Below are 12,010 nucleotides of genomic sequence, written 5' to 3' on the forward strand. Positions count from 1 at the left end.
TACATTTGTTCATATTATTTTTTTTAACTAGCCTATATTTTGCCAATTAACGTTCCTGTCCCACAGAATTCCACTTCATTTTCTTCCTTCCGAGTTTTAAGTTAGTTCTGTCGACAGTGAGATCAATGGGAGGGAAAATGTTGGTTGGGAGGAGATTTTCCCCTCTAGATTTCGAAAAACTCCTTTTTTGTATTTTCACTGAAAAAATTCTAAAAAATAGCAAAATTAAGAAACAAAAGAAGAGAATTGAGAAAAACCCAAATTCCCCCCAACCCTGATGCTGAAAAATACATTTTGATACCCCCCATATTTTTGGTGAATTGAAGCCACTATTTGTCAAACAAAAGCAATTTGTAACTTAGCTTATTAATTTTAGCTCGTAAATCGGATAAGATTTCGTAATTAAATGGGTTAACGCAGACTAGAGGAAGCAGTATGCGTGTAAAATATACGTATCTTCGACAACACCTTAATCAATCTAGTCATATGTCAAACCTAAAACACCGTAGTCCGCCCGAGACTCTAAGCGGGCAAGCCTATTAGTCTTAGGTCACTTGTTCGCCTGTGAGTCCAACCAAATAATGTCCCCCTTTTTGCATACAAGTCCAGTCGACATTGTCCGTCATGAGTCAAACCAAAACTCTTTATCATCCCTTAGTCCTATGGCCATCTACCTTAGTTCTACCCTAGGATGGATGGATGGATGATAGACAAAAGCTAACGAAAAGCTAAGTGAAAATCTCACTTTTTATACAATCCTGAAAAAGCCTTATGCCAGCTTTGCCTCTCACTCAAGACTATATGTCTTGGCTTTGTCTCCAATTGGTCAATGGCTTGATGGCAACTTGATTTTAATTAAAAAAATCAACGGATTAGATTGATGACTAGTTTGATCGCGACGCAAGAACTAGGATAAGCTATTCCTAGGAATAAGACTCCAATTTCGGGTTACACCGGTTTTTTTATATTAAATACTAAAAAGTGAGCAACAAAAACAACACCCCATAGCATGATCTTGCATTGGAGAGGGGGAGAAGATCTATCCCTATAGGTAAAGCCCCATCTTTTTTATGAGGATAACTTTACGATCCCTCCCCCGTGGCGTCAAAACACGGATATTTAGGAAGGGGAGATAAATATATTTTTCAAAATTTTTAGAGGAATTCTGTTGTTTTTTCCCCAACGAAAATACCCCCCAAAAAAGTTATTTGTAAATCTAGGGAGGAGGCAAAAAATCTAGAGGGGAGAGAGCCCAAACGGCCCCCTCTCCCATCTAAATCCCTTCTTCAGATTCTGCTAAAGTAAACACGTTAAATGTCGCTAAAAGGTTTAAAAGAAAAATTACTTTTCATTTTTCAGTTATTTCCTAGCATATAGTTCTAATTAAAAGGCTAGTGTTAATAAATAGATAAAAGCTTATCTTTAGGTGAGTGCAATAGAATATTCCCTTCCGGGATTATAATGAAGTTTCTCTAGGGAGAAACTTCAAGTTTCTCTACCATCACTGTAGCAATGACGCCACCAGAAATTATGGCAGCAGGGCAATTTCAAATGTGGGGTACTTTTTAATGGAAAAATGTGACGGTATTAAATTAAAATACTTGAAATATGGTAATAGGCAATAGTATCTACATTAAATGAAAACAACTTGGCTTTAATAGATCCAAGGACAAAAGGGGAGTACATAGGGGCCTAAGTCTCAAAGTGGAGTTTTTATAGCTTCCTGTTGACAAAAGAGGAGCAGGAGGAGATTGCCTCCCTTAATCTGCAATATGTATCATATAAAAATTACGCACCGCATTGTAAAAATTAAAAAGCTTCATTAAAGATACTAGATGGCATTACTGACCATACCGTTACTCTATTATAGTGGCTAGGAGGGGATACTGACTTCCGAAAATCTTGCACACCACACATGGGGGAGGTGCACCGGGCGTGGCTAGAAGTGTGCCATGTGTGGCACAAAGAGGAGCAGATTCGATATACCAAAGACTTAGATGTTTTACGCTTCATGCCAGCAGATAGGCAGCTATTTTGAGCCAAATTTGTTTCATTTTGTTTAATAATAGATTGCATCTAAGCATGCCACTAGAAATGTGCACGGTCTGTCAAGCTTGTATGCATATATTTGTGTTTAAATAAAAATATTCTGACCCCGTTTCTATTTATCTCCTTTTCGCGATCTGTTTTCTGTCGCCACTTAGGTTTAGTCAACTTATTGGAGGTCGAAAGCATATGTGCACATATCTAAACCGAATAGAAGAAGTTGCAGAGACGTAAAAGGATTAACACTTTCGAGGGGTATAGGCTTAACCTAAGTTCTTATCGAGTCATCTTCTAGGCATATTTTATACTAATTAAAATATTTGTTTGTATCTCGCAACAGCTTTTATACAATCCATGACGACCCCTAGATTTTGGAGAAAATATCTTTATTTAAGGATAGTTTCATTGAAAAATGCCCCTTTTCCATATTTTCATTGAAAAAATGAGAACAAAATATTGTCCCTCTAGATTTTCAAAAATTAATTTTGCCCCCTCCCCTAAATTTTATAGGAATGACGTCACTATTCAGGCATTAGGGACAATTTTTTGTATATAATTTCTCAGGCCACACTGGATACACATGCCGAAATGAAAAAAAGTTAACGAAGAAAAAACGGCAATTGTTTCTAGCCAGTGAAAAAAAAAAAAATTCCCAATTGCCCTTTAACCGTTGCTTGGAGAGAGCTCCTTTTATTTTAATTTTTGTTTTTAAGGTTTAGTTTGTTTTTATTTTGTCCTAAGATTTTTTATCTGTAAATAATTTCTTAGACCACACTGTTTTTCCCTTTACGAAAAATTAAGCAAGAAAAACGGGTTTTAATTTTGATGAATTAAAAAAACTTTTTCCACAAAATAAGTTTTCAAAGAAAAGTAAAGAACTCCATTAAACAAAAAGTGTTTTTACTTTTATAACTTTAATAAATCAAATAATATTAACATTTTGATTACTAAATATCAGAATATGTATATTAAACTGACAATGCACATTCATTTTACTTTTATAACTTTAATAAATCAAATAATATTAACATTTTGATTACTAAATATCAATATATGTATATTAAACTGACAATGCCCATTCATTTGTATTTTTTCAGTAAAGTGCAAATTTTGTTCTGGCCCTGGGACGGCATAGGGGTTTTGAGCCCAACTTATGTTAATTTCTGCTCGTTTTGGGGTTGACTCGGATATTTATTGTAATTTCTGTTCGTTTTGGGTTTCATTTATTTATCGAAGCTGATTTGTGGTAGTTTCACTTTTGGTAGATTATTTGATTTTATTTTTGCTCATTTTCTGTTTAATGGAGTTCTTTACTTTTCTTTGAAAAACTTATTTTGTGGAAAAAGTTTTTTTAATTAATTTCTGTTCGTTTTATATTCACATAGTCTTTTCAGAGAAAAAGAAAATAATACTTTAATTCTTTTCGTTTTCTTAAGACTTTATTGTTTGGCCTGCTATTTGTATGATGGAGAAAAATTTTCAGCAATTTTTAACAACATACACCCTTTTAAAAATCTGAACATAAGTAGTAGTGTTTAATTTAGCTTCATACCTCTTCTAGTTCACCTGAAATCGAAAACTTGATACCATTCGCAAAAAAAAATCTGTTTATTTTCTTTGATAGCTTGGATACACTTACGCTATTTTGATTTGGTTAAATTTTAAGAGCAGAAGTGGCCCCGAAAGTTTGAACATAATACCTTCAGTCGTTCTAGGGATACTGCTGAGATGCCTTATTGGGAATTAGCATTAACACAGTGCATTGTTTGAATCTTAAGGCAACATTTAGTTTTTAAACATATTGGGCAAATGAGAGGGTGGGCATGGGAGGAGGATTAGTTGCCCTCCAATCACTTTCGACTATTAAAAAGAGCATCAGCCCTTTCTATATTCAATCGAATGAGCCCTTTTCGAAGCTCCCGCGACAACTCCTTCGATACGAAGTGCCCTGGTCTAAACAACAACAACAACAAGAAATAATACATTATACCCACATCGATCATTACAATAAAAATGTCAAGCCTTCCAATCCCTTTCGACTATTAAAAAGGGCACTAGGCCTTTCGATTTCCAATCGAATGAGCCCTTTTTGAAACGACAACGCTTTCTAGAAACACATTAAATGCTCCCAGGGCTTAAGTTAACACCCTTGCCCTAAGGGGTGTTAGGGTGGTCGTCATCCTCTAAGATCTATGTTCCAGAACTTTCAACTACGTTAAACAAAATGGCTATCTCAAAATTTTGATTGGATGTGTTTAGGGAAACGGTGGGCGTGAGAGGGGCGTTAATCGCTCTTCAATCGCTTTCAACTATTAAAAATGGCACAAGCCCATTCAATTTCCAATCAAATGAGCCGTTTTGTAGTTTCTACGACAACATTTTCAGTAAAAACCTTATATGCCCCCAGGGCAAAAGTTACAACCCGTGCCGTGAGGGCTGGGGGGGGGGCTCATTCGGAGGTCAAGACCTAATTTAAAGAACTTTCTACTACGTTGAACCAAATTGCTATCTGAAATTTTTGATTGGATGTGTTTGGAGGAATGGTGGGCGTGAGAGGAGGACAAAATGTCTATCTCAAAATTTTGATTGGATGTGTTTGGGGATAAGGTGGGCGCTAGAGGGGGCGAAAAAGGTGCGTTTCAGAGAAATTATAGAAATAAAAAAGATAATCTATGGGGGTATTAGTATCAATAGAGATGACGGGGAATTTAGGATCAATTCAATTTATAATAGTTTTATTAAAAAGCAGGTAAAATATTCAACCAGTACTGATTTTAATAATTGTTCTGAAACAAATGACAACCTTGCGGACAAAGGTCAGAATGGGTTGAATGCTGGGAAAAGTATGGGAAAAGGGAAAGGTTGCAGTTAGGCTTGCAACCAAAAGAATACGTTCTGTTTATAATTCATAAATTGGTTGATGAACTTGTGATATTTATTTTGGGGCTATGGATTGGGGGTTAGCAGGCCTTTATTGTTTTGGTGTAACCATAAATATATTCTTCATTTTTTGATAGACTTTCTTCTATACATTGTGAAGAGACGAGTATATCATTATAGATATTTGATTTTGTTTATACGCCAGTGCATGGAAGTGTTAATTAATATGTGAGTTTTGATTCATATTTATTCTTTTATATTTCTTTTCTTTTTTTTCTCTTTATGTGTTTAGTATGTTTTATTTTGATGTAAGTTAAGTTTTTAAAAAGAACATTTTTTGTTTCATTTTCTACCTTTTTTTTCCGTTGAGAAAGGCTCCCGGACGTGGGGCCGAAATATTCGGGGTGTGTTTATTTAATTAAGTGTTTATTTTGTTGTATTTATTCACTGCTTTATCAAAACTAAAATCCGTTTTCCTTGCTTAAATTTCCGTTTTTTATCTGTATTTTTTTCTCGTTACTTCCTTTTTGGACTTAAGACGGTTGGACAGAGGTCTCGACCAAAATATTTTCACAGTATTTTTCTTTCTTTAACTGGCCAAAATAATCCTCGTTCTTTCTTCGTTACATCTTTTTTTATTTTGCTATATCTAGAGGATATGGTCTTTGAACTTATTTAAAAAAAATTCCCCTCGATGGCTGGATATAGTCGTACGCCAAACACCAAGTCTTCTAATTCTGTTGCTTTTTGTATTCTTTTCTGTACCATTTTCCAGGGAACCCACTTTCCATAACCCATGCAGACAAGTACAAATTTATTTGGAAGAGACCCAACATTCCTGAAGGGGAGGGGGAAAGATTCTGCAAACAAGCACACAAAATGACGAATTAAATGGAAAACCAAAAAACAGCAGGAAACATCAAACAAATTTCGAGTTATGGGGGAGGGGGACATACACAAATAAAATCAGTAGTAACAACAATGAAAGTGACAATTTATGTATTAAGGTTTAATGAAAAATAGAGAATTCTGAGATTCTCAACCACTTTACGTTTTGGGAGTAATGTGCTAGCATTCATTAAAAAAAAAAAAAAAAAAAAAAAAAAAAAAAAAAAAAACCAGCCTATATAAAATGGACACTTTATATGACACTTACATTTAGTGGAAGGGCAAAGAAAGTAACGAAACAGACAAGTAGTATGAAAAGTGCAGTGATGAAGTAATAAATAGCGGAAGTCCGCACGTTTGGGGCCACTGCTATAGTTACAATGTTGACAATCGCAGTAATTGTTCCCGAAACATTCTGAAAAAAAGAGAAATAAACTTATAAGGAACTACTTTTTTAGATACCGTACTAGTCCTTAAAGCGTTTTAAGTCATTAAATGGTCCTATTTTTTGGCTTTAAAATACACTTTATCATATCTTATCTTTATAAGCAAATACTACTACTGTTAATAACAATTCATGCCAGGATCAAAGGCACCGCACGTCCAAACAGCTGCACAAACTGCTCCTCCGCCTCCATCTATTCAAAACTTCACCCTTTACCCCCTCCCACGAAGTTGGAATTTACCTTAAATCTTTTTTTAATGAGCTCTGCCTTGCCTACTTCATTTGGAAATGACATACTCTTTGTTTGGTCCCAACTGGATGACCAAAACGCACAATCTGTGATAGTTTTGAAACACACAATCATTTCCAATTGGAAATGTCATACTCTTCGTTTGGTCCCAATTGGGTGACCAAAACGCACAATCTACGATAACATAGGATTCTTTATCCGTAGAACGTGGCCTGCCCATCGTAGTAATCCTTTTACTATATTCCTAGGAAGCGAGATCGAGCCGCATTTTGTCGTATTTTAGTAATGGATATACGGTCACTCCTCTAGTGAGTACCTAAGCACTAATTATGGCTTTAGCCCTATTTAGGCGAGTACCTAAAAGCTTTGCCTAAGGCCCTATTATGGCTTCTTATGACATCCTGAAAATAGCCATTTCAAATGCGCCTAATATGTCTTTTGGTCCTTAAAAAGCAGCAAAAGTGACTAGGAGCTGGGATAAAAAGGTAATAAGCATATGTGACTTGGCCTGAAAAAGCTATAATTAAGACACGGCTTAATGCTATTCTTAGACAATTCTTCTGGAAAATATTTAACATATATTCTTCAGTCATTCAAATTTCGGAGCTCTAATATTTCAGAGGCATACTGCATCGGTTCTAGGCGAATACCCCACGTGGAAAATACCCCCCCCCCTCCAAAAAAAGAATACCCCCCGTGTAAAATAAGGCTCCAAATTTGAGAATTTTGTTTGAGTCTTATTTTTTTTTAATTTCCGTAGGGGGATGGAATTTTGGTACTTGTGTATTATGCGCCACTCACTCAAGTTTACGCCGTGTAAAATTCGAGAACACATTTTATTTTTTTAGTTTCTTCGTTACTTTAGAAATAAGTTTGCGTTACATTTGCACATTAGGGGGGGGGGGGTAAGCATAATGTGTCTACATGCAAAATGTGTTTTGTACAATTATACTGCATATTAGGTTGATAAAAAAAAAAGTGTATTTTAAAACCAAATATACGGCCATGAACACGGTAAAATAACATAAATGAATATAGTTAAAGGGGGGGGGGTATTCAACCCCCCCAAAATGCCCTCCATCACGAAAAATATCCCTCCCCCTCTTTCGGAAAGTACCCCCGCGGAAAATACCACCTCCTTGGAAAATACCCTCGAATACCCCCCCCCCTGTGTAAAATAAGGTTTCTAAATTTGAAACTTATATTTGAGTTTTTTTTTAGTTTCGTTGAAAAGTGCTAAGGAAGGGGAAAATGGGGAATTTAAACACTAGACGTACCTTAAAAACTTAGAAAAAAAAAACACAAATCCATTTGTGTTCAAAACGCTTCCATATGATGTTTTGCAATTTTTGGCAGTAGCGGGTGCCAAATTAAAAAAAAAATGAAGAAGAAAAACAATTTAGGCAAACAATCATCAATATTAAGCTAAAACATATGGCACATCCTTCGAAAAGATAGTTGGCTTTGGGAACAACACTTTCTAAATAGTTTAAGTTTTTACGGACAAAAGCGTTGTCAAATTCTACGAGTTTGTTTTTCTTATCTTTCAAGTGTAAGACTACCACAAATCACAATTAACAAATAAATGAAACCCAAAACTAACAGAATACAATAGATAGCCTAGTCAAACTCAAATCGAGCAAAGATTAAAAGGAGTATGGCTGACAACACTGTCTGGTCTGTCTTCTTTAGACCAGAAAATAACTTTAACTTTCCTTAAAAAAAACGCGTATCCGCAGTCGGAACTGTTTATTCTGATGTCTACTCCTGATAGTCTTAATACTTCTTTATTTTTGTCGAAGTCAAGCAAAGCAAGACATTTAAAATATATTTTGTTTTCAGTAAAGTAGAAAGTACTTTGTGGCCCTGAGGAGATGTAGCGGTTGTCAGCCCCACTGATGCTAATTGTTGCTATTTTGAGTTTGAATAGGTTATTTATTGTTATTTCTGTTCGTTTTGGGTTCTATCTATCTAATATGCAGAATAATTGTACCAAACACATTTTTAATGCAGACCCGTTATGCTTACCCCCCCCCCCCATAATGTACAAATCTATAGCGCAAATTTATTTCTAAAGTAACGAAGAAACTAACAAAAAAAACAAAAAACCGATGTGTTCTCGGATTTTACACACCGAAAACTTGAGCGAGTGGTGCATAATACACAAGCACCAAAATTCCATCCCTTTACGGAAATTAAAAAAATAAAACTCTAATAAAATTCTCAACTTTGGAAAGCATTAATTTCCACGTTTTTTTTTGGGGGGGGGGATATTTTCCTCGGGGGTGGGGTATTTTTCGGGGGTATTCGCCTGGGGGGGGGGGTAAACGCCGGCCACCGCTGCATCATTGTCATCACCGAGATCTCCCATATACTAATCTAAGTTGGCATTCTTAACTTCCTATTCTTCCGAACTTAATTCCACTGCGAAAAAATACCCTGCTTGACTATTCTACTTTTTACATCTTTAGCACATCCACCTTTGCTAATAATACATCCATACTTACATAACACATACATCTTTACTAATAATACTACCCTCATAAATGAAGCTATCCGCTTGATCGATTTTCGCGTTAAATAAAGCGACTCAGTGCTCTTAATATTAATTCTCATGCCTATTCTTATACCCTGGATTCTCAAAAACTACAAAAATCAGTATATCCTCTGAGATATTCCGCTGCCCAAAAAATCGATGAAAACTACATTACAATGCGTGGTAATTCAGCTTAGAACAATAAACGTACACACTCCCCTCCCCTCCCCTCCCCTCCCCTCCCCACTCCTTTTAAATCAAAGATCTCCGAGTTTCACTGTGGACTCATCCACAGGCACACAATGACAACTTTAAGGGGCGTGGGAGCAGCGGCAACAGTTTCGAATAGTGAGGCATCTGCTCCCCCCTATATTTAAAAAATTCCTTGTTTGCTATTGTCATCTAAAAAGGCTCATTCTTTGGAATTTCCACAAAAAACAACCCAATTACCCCCCCCCCCAAAAAAAAAAATCATGAAATGGCACTACTGCGAAGATTGAAGAACATTTGAGGAAATTAATTAAGAATCAAAATTCCAAGAAAAAAAATTTAACAAGATTTGGATTTTAAGAAACTTTGAGGAGAGTAATTAAATGCCAAAATTCCAAAAATATAAGTAAATAAAAACTTTTGGATTTTAAGAAAACTTGAGGAATAGTAATTAAGCTTCAAAATTCCAAAAAAAAGCTTTAAAAATTGGGATCTTTAAGCCTCAAAATTCCAAGAAAAGAAAACTAAATATATTTGGATTTCAAGAAAATTTGAGGAGAGTAACTAAGCCTCAAAAAGATTGCCTCAAAGTGAATTGCCACCACTATGAAGAAAAGTACTAAACCAAAGACCTGACCACAAATTTATATCAGGGGAAGAGACAAAATGCTCATAGTAGAAGGCTCATCACCAGAGACTACATCATATACGGTTCCTTCTATTATAAAAATATTTAAATTACCTAATTTCAGGCAGGCTCAGGGACAAGGGCGAATCCTGGATTTCTGTTCGGGGGAGAGGGGTAGGGTTATTTTGCACAGGGAGGGGTTAAAAAAAACATAAAGCATATCACAAATTTGTTTATATAATTTTTGTTACGATTTTACCGACCAGACAAAAATTACGGGGGGGGGGTCGAACACAGTAACCCACTGGATGCAGCCTTTCTTCGGGATATTAGAGGAGTCAAATAAAAAAAAACAAAAAAAAAAACAGGAGAGTTAAATTATATAAATGTATATAAAATCGTAAAAACCCCGAAATTTGAAAGAATCGACCCGGCAAAGTAAGCAGCGTCAAATGTCTGAAAGAGGAATTTCGATATATAAAAGCTAATATGGTTCTTTAGAAAGTTGTTGAGGAGGGGCTATCCCTATCCTGCGCCTATCTATGTCCTTACGCTTATGTCTATACAACACTCTTTCCCTTTAACCAAAGATTTGAATGGCACATGCCCTCTATCATTCTTTGTCTATCTTTGTCTTTATGTTACTCATAAAAGAATGTCTGTTCTTAGAAACTGAACCCGGCAAAATGCCAAAAAGGTTGGAGATTAATGCATCGCCTAATTGACTCTTTTATTCCAGATATAGATGACATTATCCGTTAGAATTATACATTTTCTTTCCTGGAAACTAAGAGGACCTCCAAAAAATATCTGAATCAGTACCCCGCTAAGCATAAAAATGTGTATCAAAGAATTTAATTCATAATAAACCATAGACCAGCGTTACCAACGCTTAGAAATAAACTCTACCAATCCTCTGCCTAAACTTGTACCACAAGAGATTAATTTCTACTATCTGAATAGCAGGTTAAAATTTTGCCGTAACAATAAGAAAATTTACGATCAAATAGAACTTGACGGATATCCCAGTCAAAAAGGAGTAAATAAAACCAAAATGTACCGTATCGCACCAGAACCTCAAAATTGTATAAATGACGATAAAATTGTCCCGCGTTGGCAACGCTGCGATATACCAAAGAGTATGGGTAACTTGTAAAAAACTAATGTTAGTGCTAAAAAAAAAAAAAAAAAAAAAAAAAAAAAAAAAAAACACACAACGCGATCTAGAGTTACGCATAACGACATTTTTTCAAGCATCTTAGCTTTGTATTTCCCAAAATCTGACGATACCAGACACTTGTTATTAATTTTATTTCGTCAGTTACACTAATTAAATTAATTTTGGTTTATTCTTACAATGAAAAATTGCTAAGAAACGCCAAATACTGAATGACGTTAGTTGTTTTTTTGTCGAAATTAGCGAGCGCCAGTTCCCACTCTTATCAATAAATAAATCGGTAATACGGGAAACGGTAATTCGGCCCAAAAGCTCGTTGGCCACATGCCACAATAATACCAAAAATACCATAAACGATACGCTAAACCAAACAATACAAAAGAAGAGAATATATCCCAGAAAACAGTAAAAGACCCGAGAAAAAAAAGTAGTAATAATAATAATAATAGTGATAACCAGAGAAAAATAAAGTAGACAAAAGAGGTAAGACTAAGTTGGTACTAGAACATGAAAGAAAGACAAGGAGTTTCAAAGTTAGAAAGATTCCAGAAAATAGTGACGCCCGTGCCACACCATAGTCACATCTATCGATAAAGAAAGCCAAATATCATGAATGACATGGCAGCTAGACGGCATAATAGTAAAATATTGTACTGGCATGTTAACAAATTCAGAGGGAGTAGTCAATGCGGACTTGTCCCAGTTAAAAATAGGAACGGGGCCACAATTAGTGATAAGGAAAAACTAAAGAGAGATGGGCCGAGCATTTTGAGAATTTGCTTAACCGAGATATAGTTGAAGGAAGAGATATAGAGGAAAACGACAAGGTTTGTGATCCATTGAATTTGAAGGAAGATTTGTTTTGGGAGGAGGCTTTAGCGACAGAACTAAAAGGATTAAAAAATAATAAGGCTCCAAGAGCTGATAGGGTGGTAAATGAGTTTCTTAAA

At 35.5% G+C, this 12,010-nt stretch overlaps 1 protein-coding gene across 3 annotated transcripts in view; it reads right to left on the minus strand.

The window, feature by feature from the left end:
- The window catches only part of Ent2 (Equilibrative nucleoside transporter 2), a 196,829-nt gene that overhangs the window by 25,670 nt on the left and 159,149 nt on the right, over positions 1-12,010 (minus strand). For all 3 annotated transcript variants that reach the window (XM_089108471.1, XM_089108470.1, XM_089108469.1), the window contains one exon: positions 6,083-6,229. In XM_089108471.1, the coding sequence (XP_088964597.1) occupies positions 6,083-6,229 (147 nt within the window). The remainder of the gene's footprint in view (positions 1-6,082; positions 6,230-12,010) is intronic.

The sequence above is a fragment of the Artemia sp. Qi Xiang Cuo genome, chromosome 3, assembly GCF_049724085.1.
Source record: "Artemia sp. Qi Xiang Cuo chromosome 3, ASM4972408v1, whole genome shotgun sequence".
Lineage (NCBI taxonomy): Eukaryota > Metazoa > Arthropoda > Branchiopoda > Anostraca > Artemiidae > Artemia > Artemia sp. Qi Xiang Cuo.